Source organism: Danio rerio, chromosome 17 (assembly GCF_052040795.2).
Source record: "Danio rerio strain M-AB ecotype USA chromosome 17, GRCz13ab, whole genome shotgun sequence".
NCBI classification, from domain to species: domain Eukaryota; kingdom Metazoa; phylum Chordata; class Actinopteri; order Cypriniformes; family Danionidae; genus Danio; species Danio rerio.
In genome coordinates, this window is record NC_141037.1 from 33,954,832 (window position 1) to 33,981,836 (window position 27,005).

Consider the following 27,005-nt stretch of genomic DNA (forward strand, 5'->3'; position numbering starts at 1 on the left):
TAAAATAAAAATATTTACTTCAAGGATCAATAACGGAGAGGGGTCTGGATGCAGACCTGGTGCAGTGCAATCTGAGCTGCATCCAATGCTTTTTAAAGCACTCAGCTAAACCCATCCCCAAAACTACCCCTTACAGTGACATCACTAGCTCCATTGAGTGCTTGTGTCTGACATTGCATTACTGAGACATGCAGTCTCAGCTTGCATCATCAAGGCTGCTTCCAGATACTCTTGTAATAATGGGAATCTTGCAGTTGTCAACTGTAATTGGATAAAAAAAAATAAAAGAGAGAAAAAAACTTTGCTCTAGAACTTTGCTTGTTTACAGACCTTTTCATTCAATGCTGAAAAAATCACAATTTATCTGTTTGTTAAAAAAATGTAAGTTTATTTTGTATAAAAAGTAAAATATATATATATATATATATGAAAATAAATAATAATAAATGCATTATTGTCATATTACAGAGTAAAAAAAAACAAGAAATACAAAAGTGCCAAAAATGTGACTTCATTGTAATCAATGTCAGTGAAGTTACCATATAAGGTTCCTCCTTGTCATTTTCAACTCTTTAAATTCCCATTTGTTTATATGCCAATGTTTTTGTATCTTAATAATTAATTTATACAAAAGTTGAATTATATTATAATGATTTCTGAAGGAACGTTGAAATTGAAGACTGTAGTAATGATTCTCAAAAATCAACTGCTTCCATCTAAATAAATGACAATTTCATATAAATTTAAAAAATAAACAGTTATTTTAAATTTTAATATTATTCCTCTGTCCTTACTGTATGTTTGATCAAATAAAATCATCCATGGTCAGAATAAAAATAATTATTTTAAAACAATTTAACAGTCTTTCTGACCCCAAACACTCGCATGGACTCAACAGCCAAATATCCCTCTTTCACTAAAAGTGTTAGAAGTAAATATCACTGCTGGTGTGTGTGTGTTAGCACAACTATAGCATTTTTTACACAAGTGTTGTCCAAAACAGGCTCTGCTGGAATCACAGTCATTCATAAACCTCTGGGACTGAAATATTTCTGCTTGGTACTTCATGAGGGGGGAAATTACACTACAGTTTTTCCACATAATATTCCAGTGTTGTTGCTTAGAGAGTGTAACAAACCCAGCTGTCACAGTATTTCATTCAAGCCAAGCCTGTATGTGTTTCTTTATGAACATGTTTACCTATTCAAAGTACATGTAAGTACATTTCACCTTTTTATATGCACTTGTCTGGATGTATTAAATGCTCACTGATGTTTGTTTTTATTACATTTTTTTCCAATTGTGAATATGATTGCTCAGTTTTTGCACTGGGTGTTGAATGAATTGTGTAAAAGTTTTATATACTGCAATGTCCATTTTTATTTGTATGAATTAGAATATTAAAAGGGAAATGTGAATGCCTTCAAAATAAACTGGATTTTTGGTTATTGCAAGGAATTGAATTAAAATAATCAATGACAAAATGACTATTATGAATTCAGTTGTATTTTATTTAACTCTATGCTGTAAAACATTTGTTGCTGCCTTATGCACTACCTCACAAATGTCTTGTCGTCGATCTCAGTTGAAAGAGAATTGTGGAGAGGTAAGCATGATCGAACACCCAATAAAGGGGGAGAGCATGCTCAGAGCCCGGCGGCTAACCAGCAGGCCAATCAGAAATAATAAGCAACACCTGTTTATTCTAGTGATTGGGCCGGAGAGACACCCGTCTTAAGGAGAACGGGAGGAACAGTCGGGAGAGAGAGAGCCGAGCGACAACTTATGCAGTGGGAGCTGTCATTACCACATTAAGCAAATAAAAATGGTCACTTACCTCAACGCCGACCCTGTCTTCTTCTTCCCACACAAAGAACCTTGTTACAAGCAACAAATAATAACTTGACTTGTAGTTGATCATTTAAAAAAGTGGCAGAAAGTAGATTTTTCCGATGAATCGTGTGTTGAACTGCATTCCAATCATCACAAATACTGCAGAAGACCTACTGGAACCTGCATGAACCCAAGATTCTCACAGAAATCAGTCAAGTTTGGTGAAGGATAAATTATGGTTTGGGGTTACATTCAGTATGGGGTCGTGCGAGAGATCTGCAGAGTGGATGGCAACATCGACAGCCTGAGGTATCAAAACATTTGTGCTGCCCATTACATTACAAACCACAGGAGAGGGCAAATTTTACAGCGGGATAGCGCTCCTTCCAATACTTCAGCCTCCACATCAAAGTTCCTGAAAGTAAAGAAGGTCAAGGTGCTCCGGGATTGGTCAGCCCAGTCACCAAACATAAACATTATTGAGCATGTCTGGGGTAAGATGAAAGAGGCATTGAAGATGAATCCAAAGAGTCTTGATGAACTCTGGAAGTCCTGCACGAATGCTTTGTTTGCCATTCCAGTCTTGAAAAATATTCATTCTTTTTCCGCTGCTCTGCGACTTTATATTCTATACTGTACATTATTTCTGTTTAGTGGCAAGACTTTTGTCTAAGCAAAGTCGGACCTTACTGTTCTAATTAAATCAAGGCATGATCATATTTTATTTTGGTAAAATAAGCGTAATCGAAAAAGTGAAATTTGCCTTTTATATAAACCATCTCTGATACCAAATAATCAACTAGAAGTCAGATTATTATTTGTTGTTCCTAAAACTTGGATAGGCGACAATACTTTTGTCAGGTAGTGTATTTCAGTCTGTTCAACTTATGTTAGATTACAACAACTTAAAATAAGTAAAAATATGATTCATATCTTTTAATACGTTAAAGAACCATAAAAAGCCACAACGTCACCATTAAGATCCTTTCTTGTCTCATGACAGAAATGTCCCATTCCATTAAATTCTTCCAGGATTATATTATCCTGCAAGTTTATGACAATAAACTTGCAATCTGCAAATCTGCTGCATCCGCTCCACATTATATATTTTTACGTGAAGCATTATCGGTTTTCTTGTTTAGCTCTCTTTCACTGTTTATGGGTTATCATAATGTAACTTGTTTCTTCATTTGATCATTTGCTCTACATAGTTATTCAGCACAGCAACCTAAAAATATTACCAAAAAAGTCTCCATTGAAGTCATCCATCATTTCTAGTGGCTGTTTTGATGATGAATAACATTATCAGTGTATTTCCAGTCTTGTCTCGGGTGTTTACATGAGCTTCAGGCTGCAGAAGAATGGAGGCCATGCACCGCTGTGTTTCCGATGATGGCTGATACACTCTTTAGAGACACTTAATCCATCACATCCACCTGTCAGAACACACAAACACACACTTTAAGCTGACAGCAGATTTGGTTAAGTTAACATAGGTTGTTCATGGTGGTGCATTTAAAAACTCAAAAGATTTTGGTGAAGTATTATTACTAGAGCTGATTGTTTAAAATAGTGTATCAAATGCAATACATTTCACATCAAATATTGTCTGATGCTCTTTTTTTCCCCAGAAAATGACAAGGTATATCAAATCTGCCAAATGACATTTTCCCCCAAGAAAATGGTCAAGATATTTTTTTTTTGTTTGTTTGTTTGTTTATTTCATTTTGAAAAATCAGGGTTAATCCTCTTAATAATGATTTCTGAACTCTTCTGAAGTTGGGGAACATTTTTAAGATTTTTTGCACAGCTGAAAACACCAGCGCTCTTTAATAAATGCTCAGCTGTGAGTGTTTTTCCAACCATCGGAGGGTTTAAAAAACATTGAGCGCTCAGCAGCTTGCTATGCTACTGAAATTTAGCATAAACCACGGCGAATGAAGTTCTGCACAAGACTTTTGGCCAGCGGAAAAATTAAAATGGTCGTGCCCAACTGAGTCTGGTTCTCTCAAGGTTTTTTTTTTCTTCACTCCCATCAGGTGAAGTTTTTTTCCCCTCTCCGCTGTCGCCACTGCCTCGCATGGTTCAGGATTGGTAGAGCTACGCATCGATGAATTTGCTCTTCAGTGTTTGAACTCTCAGTAATGATTAAATCACACTGAACTGAGCTAAACTGAACTGAACTGAACTTAAACACTAAAACCTGAACCACACTGTTCCAGTTACTGAACCACACTGTTCCAGTTACTATGACCATTTATGTGAAGCTGCTTTGACACAATCTACATTGTAAAAGCGCTATACAAATAAAGCTGAATTGAATTGAAAATTTAAAAAAAGTGAATTCTGCAAAAAAAAGCCATGATGACATGTCCCTAAAACATTGATATTGTGTTGTCTAAAAATGAATATAAACATATTTGATAGCATGGCATTTTTATGCACATTTTAATTATTATTTTTTAATAGATTTTTTAAATGAATTAGTATTTCTAGTTAGTAATTCCAGTTTTGCTTATTGCATTAACCCATGTATGTTTGTAACTGATTTGTATAATGCCATCCAATGCTTTACTGGCTGCAAAAGATAATTTGGGGTAAAAACCTAGAAACATTATCTTTTTGGTAGATTATTTATTTATTTATTTATTTACACTGTAACTGAAGTGATATGGACATATAATGTGAGGAAATAAACAGCCTGAATTTGAGCTGTGAATTTCCCTGGCATTCAACAGCCCCTTATAATAATACCTTTTTGAAAAGGGTTGAAACCCAAACCAAACTATATTAATATGAAGTAATCTGAGTCAGTACAGCATGTATGAACTATTGTTATTCAGGTTATATGAGTAAACTGTAGACCACTGGTTTATTTTTGATAAAGGTCATGGATATCATGTAACAATGCTTCAGGAATAACTAACCACAGAACATTGTTGTTGGATTAGTTAAAAAGAATATCTTTACTTTTTACACATTGCTCCTGGAAAACGCTGAAACTACTTTTTTTTTTTTTTAAAAATAAATGGTGTAAAATGTATCACCTTTTTTACACTTTATGTTTTTTAGGCTCACTGTTCTAAAATGTCTGCAGACTGTAAGCAGGCAGTTCATTATTTTTGAAGACTCGGGTTAGAAAATGTAAAGAAGTTTTGAGAATTTTAGAGTATTTAGAATTTAGTTGACAACACGCTATATCCACATAACACAAAACAAATGTCTACCTGGCTTCATCGTAGTCTCAGTCTGTTATGAATATTTCCCCCTGTGATGCTGATGGTGGGTTTGTAGATTGTTTTATTGTGTATTTAATGAGTCTGCTGTGTGCTCGTGCACATCTTACTCTGCGAGTTTCAAGGTTATCATGGTGACGTCACTGGAGCAGAAGTGCGCGCACTCTTTGGACCATGTGTGTTTCATCCTTTTCGTAGAACCAATAACGTTCTGCTTGTGTCTGTGCAGTGTACGGTTATCCTTACTGAGCCCTGTTCGTGTGTTTTGCCCTAGTAGCCACTTGCATCAGCCGTGGCTCTATTGTGATGGGATTAAATGACCACATGACCGCACAAAATCTGCCGCTGCGCGTCCGAGTGGGTGGTCAGTGATGAGAAACTGAATCGGTTCCTTTGAACTATAAAATGTAAAGAGCCGGTCAAAATGAATCACATAGCCTACTTTTTTTTTATCACGTATAGGGACATTAGGCTTACATACTGAAAAGTATTAAGCATGTTTTATTTTTCACCAATTTAATATTTTAGAGATTATAGTTGAACAATAGACCTACACAACATGATTAAGATTTTAGAAATACAGGGAGATAGATAGATAGATAGATAGATAGATAGATAGATAGATAGATAGATAGATAGATAGATAGATAGATAGATAGATAGATAGATAGATAGATAGATGAAAAACAAAACACATCTGATTTATTTTGAGTTTACTAGGGATTTGTACTATTAATATTAGTTGTTCTATTAATATTGTTTGTTACACTCTATTAAGGTAAGGTGTAATAAAATCTTCCAAATTTTATGTTTCCTTAATTTTTATTGTTATTTTAGTGTGTGTGTGTGTGCAAAATATAACATGAAGTTTATAATTGAAACCCACTTGCATTTACATTTGAAAACTAACTGTATTAATACCTTAGTATATTATAGTCTATGTAAACTCCGATACATATGCTGATAAGCTTTCACATCACACTTCTAGCTGCTGAGTCGAGAACCAAGCGAACCGATTCAAGCGATCTGGCGAACCACCTGTTATCGGTTCATAATGAAGATCCGATTCAAAATAAGATTCGGACATCACTAGTGCGCTGAGCGGGACAACTGATGACACAAAGGGTCTGTCTCTGTTGAGCGTCGGTCCCTAAAACTCATCTGAAGGAGGTAATCTGTTTAGGGCCATAAATATGTCACATAATTAACAGGGCGTCGATTCAGTCTATTTGTTCAGTTTGATTTATTTGAGCTACTGACGCAAGAGATTTATTTGGACAGCGATAAAGATGGAGCTATCAACAGATGTGGAGGAACTATCAGAAACCACTGAAAGTCAAGACATCGATTCGGACGACCTGCTGGAGTTGAATCAGTTCGACGGACTGCCATTTTCTTCAAGATATTACAAATTATTAAGAGAAAGAAAGTGTTTGCCGGTGTGGGAAGCGAAATGCGAGTTTATGGACAGCTTGATCAACAGCCAGATTGTGATCGTCACAGGCACAGCTAAAACAGGACAAAGCACTCAGGTGAGTTCATTTGTTTTTTTATACATAATGTTTCATAAATGTAATATAATCATTCATGTTAAAGGGCTACTTTTAAATGTGTTGTGGTATTTTAATAAAAAAAAAAATCTAAATATTATCATATTATTCAAATTTCAAGTAAAACTTGATTTTATTTTAGTGAAAGTTTAGTAACCATGATAAGTTTTAAGATATTAATTACTATTTGTATAACCACGACTTTCTACAAATTCTAAGAGTAGACTATAGTTAGTGTTCATTTGTAGTTACCATGGTTTAACTTCGTGGTATGTAAAATACTGTGGTTAATTGTGTAAAGTCAAAGTATAATATGGGGCTCAAATGCTAAACTTAATTTATTGTTAGCTTGAATGTTTTATCTTTATATAAATAAGACTAAATTGATGTGGCAGATACAACAATTTCACAATTTCACTAGTTTGTACTAATTTGTTAGCACCAAAAGTATGTTTATTTGTGAGTGTTTTATCTGTCTTAATCTTCATCAGATCCCTCAGTGGTGTGCAGAGTTTTGCCTGTCTGCGCAGTATCAGAACGGCATGGTGGTGTGCACTCAGATTCACCATCAGACAACTGTGGAGCTGGCCCTGCGTGTAGCCGACGAGATGGATGTGAACATCGGCAATGAGGTTGGATATAGCATCCCGCTTCAGGCCTGCTGCTCCCAAGACACTGTACTCAGGTGTGTAAATTATAACAAAAAATCTGCACAGCATCATTTGGTCATTTGCCTTGGACATTTTCTTCCATTGAGTTCTGCAGTCCTGCCCTCCCCCCTTCATTATCACCACACGTGCGTCTCCTTTTCAGGGGCGCCTGTCCTAAACAATATATAGCTAACAAAAGGCTGAGGGGGTTCGTTCTGAGGGTCTCCACGGCAGCTGCCATGATGCCCATATGCTTCATCAGAGCTTTCAGAGTGGCCATAAGTCAGTCTGGTGAACAAAAGAGCAAGAACACTCATTAGAACGGCGGACTTAATGAAAACACTGACCTTAAGGAAACCACTGACAATTCCCAGTCTAAATTACCATCCAACCACATCTGCTTCTTCACTAAGAAGTACAAAAAATTACTGTGTGCAAAAATTATTCTGCACTACACATTGGAACTGCATGATGTATCATTTCAGCATCAATATGGCAATGTGCGCCTCTGCATTAGTCACAATGCAGGATCAAAATTATAGTACGTAGGGAGCAAAAGTTGAAAAGTGTAACCATAAAGTTACCAATTAGTATGCACGGTATATCTGCATGCAGTAATCCACAGATTTTCAGCCCATCATTAAGTCTGTTTATTATTTAGTTGTGTAAATGTATATTTATTCATTTTTTAAAATTAATTTCAGTAAGATTACTGACTAATATGAAAATGCTTATATGATATATGCACAATACTGTTTGTAAAGTAATAATTTCTGTCTTTTAGTAGATGTATGGTAGATGTATTATGTGAGAAACTTGCTTTGTTTACCAAATAAGTGGATCTAATAGAAGTTGCATTGTAAACATTAAATAAAAGTTAAAAATGTATTTTTAAATAAATTTAAAAATTAAAATTTAAAATTAAATTTATATTTTTCATTGAACATATTAAGTTTTTAGTTACGATACTTTGAAAATCGTTCCATATAAATTTGCAGATTTTTTACAATATTCTGCATAGAATGTGCATGTGTTTTTAAGGCTTGTGACTGTGTGAGCATTTCAAGTCAGTTTAAAGCATTCAGAAAATATAAAGTTTGCAACATTTTATATAAATATATTTAATCATCTCAATCAATATGAAATTATGAATTCTTTTCAAATAGAGATATTCATTTAATCTGGTGAAATAATCAGGGTATCCACGGGGTCTTAAAAAGTCTTAAATTTCGAAAACATATTTAATAAAAAATAAATAAAATATTTATTCAATTTCTCAGTGTTGGGTTTTGGCTGGAACGGCATAAAGTAATTAAAATGAAAGGAAAATGCATGAATAAATGAATATTTATTTAAAAAAAGTCTTAAATTCAAAGAAATATTGTCTTAAATCTTAAATCATCTTAAACAGGTCTTAATTTTCCTTTGTTCATGTAAAACTACCCAATCGGTCCGACACACATTCAATCACCAACAACAACACATCTCAATAAAACCTGTAGCAAAACTATTCGTAATTAAAATTTTAACAATCTATTGTGCATGCACTTGTTTTTTTAAGAGTTTTTTTTTCAGTTATGTTGCAAAAAATATATGTGTACAACAAAAGGTCTGCTTGTTTTGACACATTGTATAAATATGTGGCTAAGAAATAACTTATTAGATTTTTTTTTCTGCTGGGCCATTAAAAATCCTTGGCATTTAGCCCTTATTCTCTAGCCCTTACATTGCCTATATTCTCTGAGAAAAGCATACAAATATTAATGTATTGAAATGGGGTGTACTCAATTATGCAGAGCACTGTATAAAAGTCAGAAATTTCATCCATCATAGTCATAAAAAGGTCTTTAAAAAGTCTTACATTTGACTTGGTGAAAGAGAATTATACTCAATTTCAAGATGTGTATCGCAGTAAAATAAAATGTCTAAACTAGAATATATTACAATATTTTCCCAGTATTGTGCAGCCCTACCATACCATACACATGCTGGTTTTCATTTTCGAAACTTTTTAAAAATGGCGAACAGACATTTTGTTGGTAAGTGGTCGAAAGAGCATTAAAATCTCAATGGTGATTGTCTTTGAGCTAAACAGTAGGGGCAGTACATTTTGTATATTCAGATTTTTTATTAAAACAGCGTCAGTCTGGGAAAGACATCAAAAATTGGGTCTGACCCGGAAAACAGGGACATCTGGTCATCGTACTGCAATGACATCTGTTGCTTTGCAGATACTGCACAGATGACGTGCTGCTCCGGGAAATGATGTCAGACCCTCTGTTGGAGCAGTGTGGTGTGGTGGTCCTCGATCAGGCCCAAGAACGCACCGTCAGCACAGACCTGCTTCTCGGACTGCTCAAAGACGTGCTCCTGACGCGGCCAGAGCTCCGGCTGGTCATCCTCAGCGCTCCGCACTCCTCAGAGAAGCTGCTGAGACACTATGGAAGTGTTCCTCAGATCAAGCTGGAAGGACCACAGCCATGCGAAGTGCTGTTTGGTAGTGGGAGAGGAGGAGTGAAGGATTACCTCTGCTCTGCTCTTAGACTCGCTCTGGAGATACACCAGAATGAAAACCATGGAGACATTGTGGCATTTCTGGCAACTGAGCAAGTGAGAGACATTTAAACGTTAAATAGATGAGACAATGCTGGGCATTTACAGGTGTTTACGTTTTCGTCACATTTTTTAAATATTTATTCTTTATTTTATTAGTAAACAAATTAATTTGATCAAATAGAAAATAAAAAAACATGTAAAAATGTTTGATATTGATATGTTATATTTCTTTATTTTTAATAAAAAAAATGTAAAAAATATATTTAAAATAAAATAAAAATTGATAAATAAAATAGAAATTTCAAGATTATTTTTAGCATTATTTTATTTATAAAATATGTAAAAAAATTTGTTTGTTTTTATAATTTCTAATGATTTGACATTTTTGAATATATATTTAATATATTAATAATAATATATTTAATCAGTATAGTTTATGAATATATTTTAAAAATCTATAATATAATATAATAAATTTAAAACCTTATAGAAGTTAATGCTTTCTTTTTTGTTTTATATTTTTAAATGGAGATTTATTATAAAAATTACAAAAATTATACATTTTAGAATTAAAATGGTAAATTACAAATTATAATATGTATGAATTAAATAATTGATAATATTTGATATAAAATAATATTAAAAAATTATATAATTAATTATTTATAAATAATATAAATAATTAAATAATTATAAAAATTCTTAAATCTAGTATACTGTAGAATAACAAAAATAAATAAATAAATTCTATGGTAATTAAAACTTTTGTTTCCCGTTTTATTTTCAAGGAGATTGAATGTGCCCATGCCATTTTGCGGAGAGAGGGTGCCAATCTCGCTCTGTCTCATGGAGAGCTGGTGCCCGTGTCTCTGTGCCCAAGGCAAGGTGACAGTCTCTCACTGACTGAGGAGAGCAAAAGCAGGAGAGTCTTCCTCACCTGCAGCCCCAGCGAAGATCTCTTCTGGGCCCTTCACACCATTCGCTTTGTGATTGATGCTGGAGTGCAGAAAAGATATGTACGTAGCAATTTCGTTTTTATTGTGACTTTTACAGGCTAGTCTTTCTTTTAATTGTGTTAAGTACTCTTGAGTTAAGGTCAAAATGTAGTATATGTAGTAATTATACCAAAAATACGTTGAAAGTGCTATACTTCATATAGTTCAGTACTACTTGAAATTAAATTGGCCGCTAAGTTTATAATCAGCTCCTTTTTTCCTATTTTGATTGGTGGCCATAAAACAGTGATGTTTCATTGTGACAGGTGTACAATCCCCGAATCAGAGCCAACTCAATTGTAATTCGACCAATCAGCAAGAGCCAAGCTGAGAGCCGCAAACAACTCGCAGGCCCAACAGGTATGCACCTCTTTCTACATTTCTAAGAAATAACTAACTTCTAAATAACATTAATGCATTTGTAAAATTGATTAAATATTTCCAAATGCTGCTTAAAAGACTCCTTCTTCAAAAAAAAATAAAAAATACAAATAAATTTTAACAGAAGTGTACTACTTAAAATAAAAATGTTTCATAGAAATTTGTTTTTTCATGCACTGAATCCTAAGCCTGACATTTTCCATTTCTGCAGGCAAGTGTTTCTGTTTGTATCAAGAAGACACTTCACTTCCTGCCGAGAGCGTCCCCCACCTTCTAGAGTCTGACATCACTTCCACTGTGCTTTTCCTAAAGCGCATGGAAATAGCTGGTTTGAGCCACTGTGACTTCATTGACAGACCAGGTGAGATACTTCTTATACAACAGTAACGTTGACTTTAACTATTCTGTTAATGGTACTGGAGAATTATTGCTGAATAAACACTACTTACAGTAGCATAATTTAACTGACCAAACTTTTCTTTAATTTGCAATATTTGATATTCTTCTGCACAGTTGGTAAATTCAAATGAGAAATGTTTGTGTTTCTGGCAAGCGTGTCAAGTATAAAAGTCTTCACAGTTCTCAGCTGTGCAACCACACTCAGTGGAAGCTTGCGCTAAGCGCACACATAGCTCGCGACACAGACTCGTGCACACACAGCTCATAAGCTTGTGGAGTGAACAAAATTGGTTGTATTTCCCAAGTGGACAGCGACAATGCCTGTTGCAACAAACGCAACAAGTTGTTGTCTTGTATAAGCGGAAACGCAAGCAATCTGGTATGTAAAAGTATCTTTCAAAAGTGCTTTAACTGCAAAAAGACAAATTAAAAGTTTTTGACTGCCTATCAACTAATGGTAACATTATATCATCCACATCGTTATGCCAGCAGTCAATAACCTCAATTAGTATGATATTAATAGTTAAATAAAAACACACATTTGGTTACAATGAAAACAGTATTTTTTCTGCTTCAGTAGCATAAATAAATCTTAAACATTAAAAATGCTTTTACATCAGCTGCATTTACAAATATAGCCTGTAAATAGTCTAAAAATAAACTATGCTTATTAAGAAATTATTTTAAAAAAACTGCTTATTTTTACATTGCAAGATGCTCCAGAACTGTATAAAAAACACAGTTAACTCCCAAAACACTTTTAAATCATTTATGTGAATGTGTTAATAAAAAATCACAAACATTATCTCATTTAACTGCATTTTGCATCTCAAAGAGGGTGTTTTCAAGTGCAGGGAGCACAATAAACCAAGAAAGATCCCGATTTCTGCCATAAAAGGCAAACATGTCTACTTTTCTTCAGAAGAATGGTTAAAAACTTATTTTCCTTCAAACCATTAAAAAAAAAATTTTACAGGAAAAAAATATAATTTGTTTTACAATTATTGTTTTTGTTTTATTTTACATAAAAAATGTAAAAATAAAGTGTTGTTAATTCTGTTACATTTTTTTTTTGTGTGTGTGTAAAAAAAAAAACACTACAAAAAGTAACGATAAGAGAATCGTTAAAGTACCAAACCGACAAGTGGCATCAATAAAAGTAGTAATAGCGTTAAAACCTTAACAATACCATCCCTATTCATGTGCTGATCAAGTTCGTCAATATGTCAACCTTGTTTCTCAATGCTCAATTTAAAACTCTCAAAAGACTGAAACAACTGAAAGAGCAAAGTCAGTACCTGCTTTCACCTGTTCTACGATGGTAGAAGTTATCTCGGAGATAAGAGTGGCACAGAGATTTTCCAGGTCCAACGGAAGCCTGTCCATGTTGCGGCCGCCGACGTTTTAAGTTTTCTCAGCCTTTTACATAAATCCGTTTAAACTATAAACGTCTGATGCGCAATATAAAGAAGACACCACCAAGTGGGTTTAAAGATTCAAGCAGCCAGCCAGATATATTGAAAGACAAAATGCTTGGGAGCTCACTTCAAGTGTGTCTACCCACTCACATGCTTAACCGGAAATCTTGTCCAATGCAAATTACTGTGAAAAAAAATGATCACAATACATGTTTCATGGTCCAGTATTATTGTGTTTTAAAATATATCACCATATTCTAGCAAAATTTATTTAAATATATTGCAATATTAAAAATATCGATATAGTATATATCAATATAGTATTGCCACAGAAAATACTGCAATACTGGTACATGAATATTTTCCCCCTACCGTTTACAGTATATACTTGGCTTGTAGAATCGCTCACATGAATCTAGTCCATCTGAATACAAACAAGTGGTTCACTATCTACTGTTTACCACAGCCAGGCAAATCTGGGATCAGTCAGGTCCTCTTGGCTCTCTGTCAAGGTGCAGATGGGTCTGTTCTGCTCACTGCTGGTATTAAGAGGAGGTGAGCCGTGCTTTAGCTGAGCCGACAGTACAATGACTGGGTTCATTGTTGCAGAGATAACCCGCTCTCATAACAAGCACCAGTCAGACGAGCAGAATCATTAGTGGAACTACCATCACGAAAACAACACGGTGCCATGAACTACATGAACTTGTTTACCTTATGATGCAACCAAGGAAATATGTAAGGCGCTTTTGTTATGATGCCATAAATTAGTGAGAGTTTATTGCCTGTTTACTATCTGTGCTGTCAAGCTAACAAGTGTATCTCTATAGGGAAAATGCATTGCAGATAACAGCTGATAGATAACCTGTTGACATATTCCCACAATAACACGTGCTCAGGTGTTTTTAAAATTATCTGTAGTTTTTTTGTTACACTGTAGAAAATGCTGGGTTCAACACAACTCCTTCCAAACACAAATCAATTAAGTTAAATTAAATGTTTTAAATAGCAAATTCTGGTGAGGCAGTGGCGCAGTAGGTAGTGCTGTCGCCTCACAGCAAGAAGGTCGCTGGTTTGAACCTCGGCTCAGTTGGTGTTTCTGTGTGGAGTTTGCATGTTCTCCCTGCCTTCGCGTGGGTTTCCTCTGGGTGCTTCGGTTTCCCCCACAGTCCAAAGACATGTGGTACAGGTGAATTGGGTAGGCTAAATTGACCGTAGAATGTGTGTGTGTGTGTGAATGTGTGTGTGGATGTTTCCCAGAGATGGGTTGCGGCTGGAAGGGCATCTGCTGCGTAAAAACTTGCTGGATAAGTTGGCGGTTCATTCTGCTGTGGCAACCCCCTTTTAATAAAAGGACTAAGCAGACAAGAAAATGAATGAATGAAATGAATGAAGTAGCAAATCGTACTTAACAAATGTAAGTAGATTGGACATGAAACAATTAGGTTGTCCAAAAAAAATGTTATCGTGTTGATTCAGCTTATTTTAAATAAGTAGTTTGAACAAGCAGCAAAAATATTTTTTTGTGCGTGAGTAAATAAAAATTAGTTAGTTTATTCAAATTGATCAAACCTTTACTTTTAACGATCAGCTCATTTATTGTTAGTTTGCTCAGTTCAGTGTTATTTTTGTATTACTTTAATCCTATTGCAGTATATTTTAATTATTTGTAGTATTTATTAAAATCAGATTTTCAATTTTGGCTTTTTTATTGAAAATGTGGTGTTTTTTTACTTTTTAATTTCTTTATTTTTGTTTTTAAAATGTCTGTTTATTAATTTGAATTAATTTGACCTTTTTTTTGTAATAATTCACATAATAATAAAATATATATGTATAGTTTTTATTATTATATTTATTATTAAACATTAAAAATTTTAATTAATTAAAGTGCTAATGCTAAGTTTAAGTTTATCATTTATTTTTTTAGCTTTATTGCAATAAACTTTTAAAAATAGCAAAATTGGGGTGCGTTCCCCAAACACTGATGTAACTATTATAGTACGAGCCGAGGCATCGTTTGGGAAAAGTACGATGCAGTGACAAGTGTTTCCCAAAACCCGTAGTTTCTCTGTTGCAGATCCATCGTTTGAACCACATTAGTTATAACATAAAACGCCTATAAAGATGCTCTAAACAGGGTGGTAACAACATCTTTAGAGAAAAAAATAAAATAAAAATTTGTGCAAAATGATATTGTTTTACACGCACATGCATTTAAAAAAAATCCAATATTAGTTTTGGTAAAAACATGCACTCGTTTTCCTTATTAAATGAATAATATGTAAATGGCACATATAGAGCCAATGTCTCCTTTGAGAATATTACATATTCTATTCTAAAACATAAAATAACTTTCAAAAGCTAACACATATTCTGATATCCTATATAAATCATATGAATAAATAAATAATGAGGCTATTTGTTAAGAAATGAAATTTGATATTTATTAATTATTAGTAAATGAAAAAAATCATGTTTTAATAATAATATTATTAATATTGATGACGATGATGATTATTATTATTATTATTATTATTATTAAGTAGGATGTTGTTTATTTATTTATTTATTTTTTTTAAGTCTACTTTTACAATTTAACACACAAATCACTGCAGAAATGTTCTAGCCAGCAGGCCCATGTCATATACAGTACAGATACTTAATAAATACCCTACTATAAATTAAAAGCATTAACATATGCTATGTTTTTTGTTTTCACAAGCTTTGGAGGCAACATAAATTTTGCTTTTAAATAATAATTTGCGAATGTTTGTTGGAACGATGGATTTGGGAAATGCTAAATTAATGATTTATGTTTGTAATGACAGAACTTGCAACCTTAGTTGGCTATTGATGGTTTTCGGAAACTCACCCTGGTTCACAATAAACAATGACAACATTTGTTTTTTATCACTCATTAAACAATCAATTATTTGCAATATTTTACTTAATAAATGGCACAATTAGAAAAAAAGTATTGTTTTGAAATAAGTGAAACATTTGTATGTGTTCCTCCACTGTAGATCCTGAAGGCCTCATGCAAGCTTTAGAGGAACTGGACTATCTCGCCGCACTGGATGATGACGGAAATCTGTCCGAGATTGGAATTATCATGTCAGAGTTTCCTCTGGAGCCACAGATGGCTAAGACTTTGCTTGCGTCCTGTGAATTTGACTGTGTGTGTGAAGTGCTGACCATCGCTGCCATGCTAACAGGTAATCCTGTCTCAGTACAATCCACTCGACAGGTGTGTCACCATGTGTCTCACTTCCACTATGTCTTTGCTCTGTCCAGTTATATCTGGAAATCATGTCAGGTCACTATTATTGCACCAAGTGTATGTACCATTCAAGCGTATGTACAGTACCAATAAAAATATTTACAATAGAAAATTAATTACACGCACACACATAAAGTTGAATTCAGAATTATTAACCCTCCTTTGATTTTCTTTTTTAAATATTTCCCAAATGATGTTGAACAGAGCAAGGAAATTTTCACAGTATGTCTGATAATATATTTTCTTCTGGAGAAAGTCTTATTTGTTTTTATTTCAGCTAGAATAAAAGCAGTTTTGAATTTTTAAAAAAATATTTTATGGTCAAAATTATTAGCCCCTTGAAGCCATTTTTTTTCGATAGTCTACAGAACAAACCATCGTTATACAATAACTTGCCTAATTACCCTAACCTGCCTTGTCAACCTAATTAACCTAGTTAAGCCTTTAAATGTCTCTTTAAGCTGTATAAAAGAGTCTTAAAAATATCTAGTCAAATATTATTTACTGTCATCATGGCAAAGAAAGAAAAAAAAACGGTTAGAAATGATTTATTAAAACTATCATGTTTAGAAATGTGTTGAAAAGATCTTCTCTCTGTTGAACAGAAATTGGGGAAAAAATAAACAGGGGGTCTCATAATTGAGAGGGGCTAATAATTCTGACTTCAACTGTACATATAATTACAAAGAATAATAATAACAAAATACACTTGTTCTTTGTCTTTGTAATTTAGCTCCAAGCTGCTTCATTATACCCCCCGTGGAAATGAGACAGAAGGCCTTACTGTGTCATCAGAAGTTCCAGCATGCCGAGGGAGATCATTTCACTCTTATTAATATCTTCAATGCCTACAGATATGCAAAGGATGGATCATGTGAGTGTTTTATTTTTAAAATAAAGCAATTCATTAAAGCATCCTGAGTCTGCTACTAATCAGCCTCTAAATTATTCAACAATGGGCATTTTTGTCTTAGGGTGCTTTCACACTAGCACTTTTGGTCCGCACCCAGATTTGTTTGACGTCAAAGTAAGGTACATTTAGCTAGTGTGAATTTGTCTTCTGAACTCAGGTGCATAGTACCCGAGTCAGCCTGAAAGATGTGGTCTGGGGTACGGTTCGTGCAAACTTCTGCAAACAGTTTGTTCACTTCTGATCTGAATGCAATCGTAAAAAAAAAACAGAAGTTAACCGGCAACACAACTGTACAACAAACCATTATTTTCATAATGTTCATTCGTGTGTGTGTGTCACCTACCTTGGTGACAAGCGGGACTGACCCAGTGCAAACAGTCTGCTTGTCTCCACCAAAAATGACTCTGCAGACATCGCGTGATGTTCTGAACGCGTTTAATGTTTTTTTTTGTTTGTTTTTTTTGCGGCAGATAGATGCTAGCGACTCTCTGTATTTTGGTTTTAGTGACAAAAACAAAAGATTCAGTAAAAGCAGAATGACCATGATATGTGGACGCCCCCATTTTGGCGCTTCCTTTCGTGGTCTTCACCTAGCAACAGCTGTACACAAAACAGCAGCTTGATGACGCAAGTGTACCGGGGTTCAGAAGAAAAAAAAGACAGTGTGAACAAACAAACCAGCCGTGATTGATGCAAGGGGGGACATCGAACTCGGGTTTGGTCTAGGCAATTGAACCAAGTGTGAAAGCACCCTAACATCCAGTGTTAAAGGGATGTATTAAAGAATGTTGCAAATCATTAACAAAAAGAAAAATAGCAAAAATTTTAAAAAGCAGTGCTATTGCTTGCAATGGTTACCGGTTTCCAACATTGTTCAAAATATCTTCTTTCAACAGAACAAAATAACTCCAATTAGTTTGGAGCAGATCAAGTATAAGTAAATGATGACAGAATTTTTGTTTTTAAGTGAACTTTCCCTTTAAGAAAAGTTACTTTCTAACATAACGCATTACAAATTGAGTTTGTAATATTGAGAGTATTTTTTGAGTTAAATTTGAGTTAAAAAAGTAACTGGAGTTACAATGGAGAGTAATGCTTTATATTACTATTACTTATCACAACTTATCTGGATCTGGATCTGGCTTGCTTGTTCATTCATTCATTCATTTTCTTTTTGGCTCAGACCCTTTATTAATCAGGCGTCACCACAGTGAAATGAACTGCCAACTAATGCAGCCAATGTTTTACGCAACAGATGCCCCCCCAGCTGCAACCCATCACTGGGAAACACCCATAAACAATCTTTTTGGCAAGTTGGCATTCATTAGGTTGTGGCGACCTCTGATAAACCAGGGACTAAGCTGAAGGAAAATGAATGAATGAATGTTTTTAGCAGACGTAAGTGGCCTTTCAAATTGTATAAACCTAAGGCTGACGATAATGCATGATGTTTATGTAAAGTCATTTTTGCTCATAAGTATTGTTGAATAGGTCATAGAAGCTTAGTAAAAACTAAAACAGCACAGACATTATTTATTAAAATCAGATTAAATACACAATAAATATTTGTGCTAACATTTAATCATAGGGAGTTTGTCTTATATGCTTTTGACTTTTTTTATTTATACATGAAACGAGATGAGTAAATGTGTGTTTACATTTATACCAGATCTACAGTAACCCCCATGTTTACACTTATGCGATTTTTCTCAACAAATGTTAAGAGAGAGAAACAAAACTTGCGTTACTTCTTTGAAACTCTGATACTGATTAACTCTGATATTGTTATTGTAAATAAACAAAGCAATGCATTAGTTTGCTATTAACTGTATGTATATATATATATATATATATATATATATATATATATATATATATATATATATATATAAATTACTTGTACCTCCAGCACTGGTAATATATATCAATTGTCATATATTGTGTGGATTTCACGTTCATATTTGTATTTCAGACTCTAAAGTGGAGCAGTGGTGTGATGAGCATTTCCTAAGTCTGGCTGCTCTTCAGACGGCAGATGCCATACGCTCTGAGCTAACAGAAATCCTGAAACGCCTAGAGCTGCCTGTGTCCTTACCCGCCTTTGGTTCTAGAAGCAACAGCTTAAACGTCAGACGTGCCCTACTAGCTGGATTCTTCATGCAGGTGTGGATTCAGTTGTGATATGCTTAATATTGTAATCAGGGTGTAAAAAGAACACTCGCCAAATGTGAAATAAAATCAATGTTATTTGCTAGTTGGCCGTTACCTTTTTTTATTGATTATTATAATGCCTGAGGATGCAATATGGTTTATCAAATTGCTATTTGTATTTTTTTTTTCATTATAGTGTGCAATCAATTATAATGTGCATTTAAAAATGGATTAATAAATCATATTAATCTGTAGTTGACATCAGAGAAGATACATTTTCAAATTTTTAAATAGTTTGTTTTATTCAATCAAAATATTTTTTTGATTTAATGTCGGAACAAAAAAAGAAACAAACACTATAAATATTAATTTTGCCAATTAATAAAATAATAATTATTTAAATAATATATTTTCCAGTGATGGGTTGCAGCTGGAAGGGCATGCGCTACGTAAAAAAACATATGCTGGATAAGTTGACGGTTCATTCCGCTGTGTCAACGCCAGATTAATAAAGGGACTAAGCTGAAAAGAAAATGAATGAATCAATGAATAAATAATATATTGTTATTATTTTAGCATTACATAAATTAACATTTGTCGTTAGATTAGTTTTATAATTAAATCATTTTAAAAATGTTTGTAAATGTGCTTCTACTTTAAAATCTTACACCTTCACTTTAAACAATATGCATATTAACCGTTAGGAGCTGTAACGAAACTTTTAGTTTTCGACTCTGACTGTAAAATATGTAGTTTGTAGATTTTGCTAATGGTAAAACATCAAAGCCTCTGTAGATCTGAATGAGAAAGCGGATTAACCTCTTTTCTCAAATGCACTGTTAATGTTCAGCAATGGAAACCAGTACATAATACTCTTTAAATTATAGCCTTAGGATAGTACATCTGTGTTTAAGCCAGATTAGTGAATGTTACAGTGGTTTACATATTTAAGTGTGTTTCAGTGCTCTTAAAGCACTGTTATAAAGCATGGTTTAATCTGCTTGTGGTTTTCCAGGTGGCAAGGGACATCGACGGGTCAGGGAATTACTTCATGTTAACCCATAAGCATGTGGCTCAGATCCACCCTCTGTCCGGCTATGGACTTGAGGTGAACAAGAAGAACCTGCCTGAATGGGTTCTGTACCATGAGCACACGCTGTCAGAGAACAACTGTATCAGAACCGTCTCTCAGATCTCAGCGATCGAGTAAGTTTTGCATCATCTGCTTTGTTGAGAACATCTCCAGCTGTTTTCATTTTAGGACCTGCTACCAAAGTTGTCTAAACGTGCTGAGAATTCCGGGCTGAGAACGGTTTGTAATCGTGCCGCACTGTTCCTGGCTCAGTGAAGAAACAACCGTAACCATACCAAAGTGTTCTTAGGTTTGGCATGATTTATCATTATATTCTGAAACTAAAGCTACAAACTGACTGGATAGATTCAGTAACAACCTCATCTGGTTGTTACTGAGCAAATGCGTAAAGACAAAGCAAAAATTCACTTAAGAAGCAAGATACAACAGGACGAGACGTTTAGAACATTAATGATTATCGAAGTATAAGAATGTACACACTCGGCTTTATCTATTTTGTTGTTGTTTTTTCTTCTTTTTGTATTTACTGGTTCAATTATAGGATTTATATTTTTTATATAGTATGATAGGATATTTCATCAGTCCAGGGATGTATATACCATAGAAAATTGTCTATGAAATAAATATTTGATTAAATAAGTATTTTGTTTTGTGAAAAAATCTTAATTATATAGTTGATCTGTTTTGTATTATCTTCCGTATTTTACCTTTTCTGTTACAGAACAGTGTTTTAAAAGTATTTAAATTTTTAAAAAAATTCTTATATATTGAAAAGTAAATATTCAATCTTTAATATCATTTTAAATTAATAATTTAATGAATAAAACTGTTAATAATTACCAATGTCTTGGTTATATGTCTTAATGTCATAATTTAATATAATTAGCTAGTTTTTTTTAAATTTAAACTTTTTTTTAATTATTGCTAGCAAGTCTTTTATATATTTTCTTCATGGTTTCTTTTCTGTTTTCTTGTGACAGGTTCATTCAGATGGCACCGCAGTACTTCTTTTACAACCTGCCACCTAGTGAAAGTAAAGACCTACTGCAGCACACTATAGATCACGGTACTGCTGCTCCATCTAAAGGCAAAAGAAAATGCCAGAACTCCAGCAGTGCTGCCACTGAAGAGCAGACCCCCGAGCGCTGCACTATACAGTAACTAAGCAAATAATAAACCTTCCCATTGCGTTACAATGACAAAAAGCAGGATGCTTAGATCCTGCGGGTCTGACAATAGCCAAGCGACGTCTGAGGCACAGAGGAATCTCAACACACTGAGCAAATTAGTCTGACTGATTAATCAATATTGATGAAAAGACAAGATCATGCAGACTACTGCATTTAATCCCATGGGCCATTTAGTTTGGCCAGTACAATGCTTCTAAGCGACAGCAGTTTATACAGTTTTCTTCACTTTGCTGAGTTAATAGCAATTGAAATAACCTACTGCTGTGCAGTAGTCAATGCACAACTGTGTTTGACTTTATTGTGTCTAAAATGTCTTTTATAAGCTGTAGCTACTAGTTAGCATTGTCCTTTTTTAGTGTATGTATATTTAGCCATGCTCATCAGCATAATTTCCTGGTACTATTTAAAAATATCTTTCTTTTTGTATTGTTTCCCATTGGCTTAGACTTGCAATAGTGTTTTTATTTTTCATTGTAAATGTATTTATTTGTTAAGTATTCGTTCAACTAATATAATATTTTAATATTAATTTCAGTTTCACTATGTTTAATATAAAAAGTGTTTGATTTTGTTTTTACAATTGTTATTATGGAATCTAGTATAATTTTATTCTCTTGTCTTTCTTTTTTTACAAAGCACTCATTTGTAACACAAACAATGTACTGAATTTATTTAACTTGATTGAATACTGTATACTAGCCAAACATTATTATTATCATGTACTTTAAGTACAATTACTATTTATGCTAAGCATCTAGGTTGTCAAATGAAATTTTAGGCTTCTTATTGTTTGTAAGATGTTGATGATGCTGAAAAGGATGTGAATTTACAGGGTATTCAATAAAAAGATTATACGTTTACTCATGTGTATAACTGCATTTGTGTGTCGTGAGAAACTTGAATTGCACTTTTTGGATTATATCGTTGGCCAGCTGTTACAACTACAGATCCAATTCACTCATATTATTATGACAGATGGCAGAGGTGAACGCGACGCTTTCAGTTTGTAAACAAAGTCTCTGATTGGTTAGATGAGAGCCTACGTCATACACAACTCTGACAGACGCGTCATGCGTTCTCTGATTATGAGAGCGTTGTAGTTTTTGCTGCGTCGCGTCACTGGGTGCAACACCATGCAGAATTAAATTTAACAAGATAAAAAGAAGACTTTTCGAGTATAACATCCTTTTTGCGCGATTCCACTTTGATTACCCCATAAATTGTTAAAGTTTGAGTCTTCTTGTCATATTGGAAAGTTTAGCCGCTGGGACATTTGGTGGGCGCATGCAGAAAATGGCAACAGTGTTGTGAAAAATGTTTTATCTGAAATATGGGCACAGTAAAAAGCAGGATGAAAAAAGTCGCACCTGTGACAGATAAAGAGAGAGAGGACCCCAGCATCAGCGAGAGTCAGCGGGATGGAAGTCGTTTGTTTGGTCCGTCAAACAGACAAACTTCAGAACGGCGCTTTTCCGTCAGGAGAAGAGTCCAGTCGGATTGTAACAGTGAAGGGCAGGACTCTGAGTTTTCAGCCGAAGACCTCGGGGATGAAATGGACAGAATCCTCGCAGAGTGTGACCTGACGCTGAACAGGACGTCCCATAAGATGCCAAAGACAACTGGGCTTTACAATGCCAAAATACAGGTCGACGACCAGGTTTACAGTGGCAGGAGAACACATGAGAAAAATAAAGTGAACCCAGTGAACAAACCAACCTCAAACGTTCATGAAAAGGTAGGGCTGATGTTGCTTTTAACATTTTACTTCTCTAGAAAATAAAATCTTATCTTTTTACCCACATGACCAATGACTCAACGGTTGACAATTGAGTGAACTGAATAATTAATGGGCTCGAAACTATTAAGTCATTAAGAATGTAATCCCTATCTATTTCCTGGATTTCTGAACAGGTCAGGCCTCCTAAGGAGATGAGTTGTGCCAACCCAGAGAGCCCAGCAACAGCACAGTAAGTGTATTTCATCAATTATTGATCTCAACTTAGTGACACACATCATTTCCACTGAAAGCAGTTAGGTTGTGTCTAGTGCAGTGTTCCGTTCAGAGAACTAGTGTGCAATGTTAATTAAAATGTTGATCTTGAATAAATAGTGATGTATTTCATTTGTGCATTTTATGTTTTAATATTTATTGATTTAAAATTTATTCATATTAAAAAAAGTAATCATAACTTTAACTATGATATTCTATGGTCTTTTTTTTGTCTAGCAATGTATTTGATCATTTTCAGAAGTTGACTGAAAGTGAAAATCTTTGTATTCTCACTTTTCTTTATCACCCTCATGTCATTTCAGCCCCCCACAACCTTAGTCCATCTTTAGAACAACAAAAATATATATATATTTTACTGTAACCCAGAGAGTTTCCTCGTCCTTCATAGACAGCAGAGTTGCAAACTCATTGAGATAAAAATACCAAAAAATCCTCAAAACAGACCACATGCCTTCAGTGGTTAAATCACAATAATATCAAGCTAAAAGAAAACGTTTGTGTGCGCATACAGCAACAGGTAATAATGACATTATTCAACAGGCATCTGGGATACCGTTGAAGTCAGAATTATTAGCCCCCCTTTGAATTTCTTTTTCTTTTTTAATATTTCCCAAACGATTTTTAACAGAGCTAGGACATTTACACAGTATATCTGATCATTTTTTTTTTTTTTCTGGAGAAAGTCTAATTTGTTTTATTTCTGCTAGAATAAAAGGTCAATATTATCAGTCCCTTTAAGCAAGTGATCACCAAACTTGTTCCTGGAGGGCCGGTGTCCTGCAGATTTTAGTTCCAACCCTAATCAAACACACCTGAACAAGCTAATCAAGGTCTTACTGGGTATACTTGAAACATCCAGGCAGGTGTGTTGAGGCAAGATGGAGCTAAACCCTGCAGGGACACCGGCCCTCCAGGACCAGGATTGGTGACCCCTGCTTTAAGCTATATATATTTTTCCATAGTCTACAGAACAAACCATTGTTATACAATAACTTGCCTAATTACCTTAACCTGTCCTACCTAATTTACCTAATTAGCCTAGTTAAGCCTTTAAATGTCACTTTAAGCTGTATAGAAGTGTCTTGAAAAATATCTAATAAAATATTATTTACTGTCATCATGGCAAAGATAAAATAAATCAGTTATTAGAAATAAGTTATTAAAACTATTATGTTTAGAAATGTGTTGAAAATAATCTTCTCTCCATTAAATAGAAATTGGGGAAAAAATAAACAGGCAGGGCTAATAATTGAGAGGGGCTAATAATTCTGACTTCAACTGTATATCAGTGCACAGAGCTTGTGAACATGCGCCCTATACTGACACTGAGAAAAAACTAACTCAGCCTCTGCTGCGTTAATCATCATTTGTGTTGTTTTTACGTGCGCACAAAAGTATTCTCAAAAATTAAAAAGCCTAGTCCAGTCCAGCCTGATCTCACAAGGAAACATATCAATTTTAGGTAGCCTCCAAAATATATAATATTATTTATATAATTATTAATAGAATTTGATTTATGTATTAGTTTTTTGGCTGGCTATCCCTTCAAAAATATTTATTTGTTTTAAGATACATTTTATTCAGGATTTTAGATGTTTTATTATTCATTCATTCATTTTCTTTTTGGCTTAGTCCCTTTATTAATCTGGGGTCACCACAGCGGAAGGAACCATCATCTTTTCCAGCATATGTTTTATGCAGCGGATACCCTTCCAGCTGCAACCTCTCTCTGGGAAACATCCATACACACTCATTCACACACACACACACATTACGGACAATTTCAGCTCACCCAATCCAACTATAGTGCATGTCTTTGGCCTTGTGGAGAAAACCGGAGCACCCGGAGGAAACCGACACCAACACAGGGAGAACATGCAAACTCCACACAGAAATGCCCAGCCAAGGCTCGAACCAGTGACCTTCCTGCTGTGAGGCAATTGTGTTACCCACTGCGGCACCGTGACGCCCATGTTTTATTATTAAACATTTTTATATGCATACATTTTCATTTATTTTGAGTGGTTAATTAAAAGAAATATGACAAGGAATTGTATGATACATTTGATCATTTAATGACATTAAATGTGTATTGAAAAGTAATAAAAGCTGCAGTAATAACATCTTTTGTAGTGGTTAATTAGAAGAAAATACATATTGATGTGTTAACTATATTTAACAATAAATAAATTAGCATATAATGATTGTAGATGTCTCTTAAAAAGATAAAACCCCTGTATTAATTCTGAAATTATCTTTTCTTTTTTAATAGAGGTTATGGAATTGATGGTGGCTCGTTTCTGTCTTTTCCTATCATCTATGATGCTTCAGAAGAGGACCTCATGAACACAATTGAGAGGGATTTTAGTTAATGGACATGCTAATCTTCTGAGACACAAACAGAAAATGATTTTTGAAAATAATTATTGATGTATCAGTACAACACATTATGTTTTTTTTTTTTCAGATTTATGAAAACAATTACTTGCTTATCAGTACAACACATTATTATTATTATTATTTGTATTATTTTTATATTTTGAGGCATAGATATTCAAGTATTTATGTGTTTTATGAAATTTTGTTATAGACGTCTGTGCCTTAACTGTTCATCCATCAAAGTTCAGGATGGAATTTAAATGATTATTTTAATAAAGAAAGAAAGGAATAAAAGTTTTACTTTTCAGACTTTTTTATATGCTGTAAAACAGCTTCCTGAGAGAAAAACATATGAAGTGGATAATTTAGTTCCATTTCCTGACCACATTTCCAAAATCCTCCACCCGTCTATGACAGGAATGCACATCAGCAGTTTTAGTGGTTTCATGGAGGCCCCCTGACTATACTGAACCACCCTGATGTATGTTTGCCAGATTAAATAGCCTCCATCTTGCTGGACACAATTTCTTTTGAGGAACGCAATGAAAATCATACAAACAGATGCTGTTCTGCATTTCACCTTTCTCCAGACATTGTGTCACTGAGTTTATAGGAACACCAGAAAAATGTGAACTACATGTGTGGAAAATAGGATTGTTTTGTCAACATTGATACTCTAAGTGTATTTTTTTTCTGAGATGACAATTCAGTACGTAAAGTTAAACAATTTTTATGAAAACATTATACTATCTCCATTATGTGGGAACTAGACTTGTTGAATTGTTAAATATAAACTATTGATATGTTTGAGAACTCACCAAACAAACGTCAAAAAAATTCACAAAATTGAAGACTGTTCGGTTTGGTTTGTTTTCTATTTTATCCTGTTTTATATAATTTATTAATCCATTCATGTCTTATTTTTTAACAATTAAATAACTTGGCTTATAGAATTAATTGAATATTA

The 27,005-nt window shown here is 34.1% G+C and overlaps 2 protein-coding genes and 1 long non-coding RNA gene across 7 annotated transcripts in view; 2 read left to right on the forward strand and 1 right to left on the reverse strand.

The window, feature by feature from the left end:
- LOC141378615 (uncharacterized) overlaps positions 1–13,466 on the reverse strand; it is a 44,728-nt gene extending 31,262 nt beyond the window's left edge. The window contains exons 1-3 of one of the 3 annotated variants that reach the window (XR_015513560.1): positions 13,391–13,466; positions 12,899–13,202; positions 1,493–3,269 (exon numbers count right to left, since the gene is read on the reverse strand). This is a non-coding gene — a long non-coding RNA (uncharacterized LOC141378615). Of the gene's footprint in view, positions 1–1,492; positions 3,270–5,179; positions 5,317–12,898; positions 13,203–13,390 lie in introns of those variants that run through there. The other 2 variants (XR_015513559.1, XR_015513561.1) reach the window with 2 other exon arrangements.
- Positions 6,188–22,508, forward strand: dhx32b (DEAH (Asp-Glu-Ala-His) box polypeptide 32b). 2 transcript variants are annotated; one of them, XM_087290717.1, is made up of 12 exons: positions 6,188–6,239; positions 6,351–6,601; positions 7,111–7,304; positions 9,501–9,879; positions 10,614–10,841; positions 11,087–11,180; positions 11,413–11,562; positions 16,045–16,236; positions 17,035–17,175; positions 19,187–19,377; positions 20,381–20,571; positions 21,439–22,508. In XM_087290717.1, the coding sequence occupies exons 2-12, from the start codon at positions 6,359–6,361 to the stop codon at positions 21,617–21,619; spliced, it is 2,184 nt and encodes a 727-aa protein (XP_087146843.1). In that variant the 5' UTR covers positions 6,188–6,239; positions 6,351–6,358; the 3' UTR covers positions 21,620–22,508. The 2 variants fall into 2 exon arrangements, with proteins under 2 accessions (XP_087146843.1, XP_087146842.1); XM_087290716.1 differs by having other exon boundaries at positions 6,188–6,601.
- A 221-nt stretch (positions 22,509–22,729) lies between these two features.
- LOC137488117 (uncharacterized) lies at positions 22,730–26,332 on the forward strand. 2 transcript variants are annotated; one of them, XR_015513485.1, is made up of 3 exons: positions 22,730–23,383; positions 23,560–24,176; positions 24,916–25,061. XR_015513485.1 is itself a non-coding variant. In XM_087290743.1 (3 exons), the coding sequence occupies exons 1-3, from the start codon at positions 22,979–22,981 to the stop codon at positions 26,029–26,031; spliced, it is 561 nt and encodes a 186-aa protein (XP_087146869.1). In that variant the 5' UTR covers positions 22,730–22,978; the 3' UTR covers positions 26,032–26,332. The 2 variants fall into 2 exon arrangements, 1 of the variants encoding a protein (XP_087146869.1); XM_087290743.1 differs by lacking the exon at positions 24,916–25,061 and adding an exon at positions 25,932–26,332 and having other exon boundaries at positions 23,560–23,615.
- The last annotated feature ends 673 nt before the right edge of the window (positions 26,333–27,005 follow it).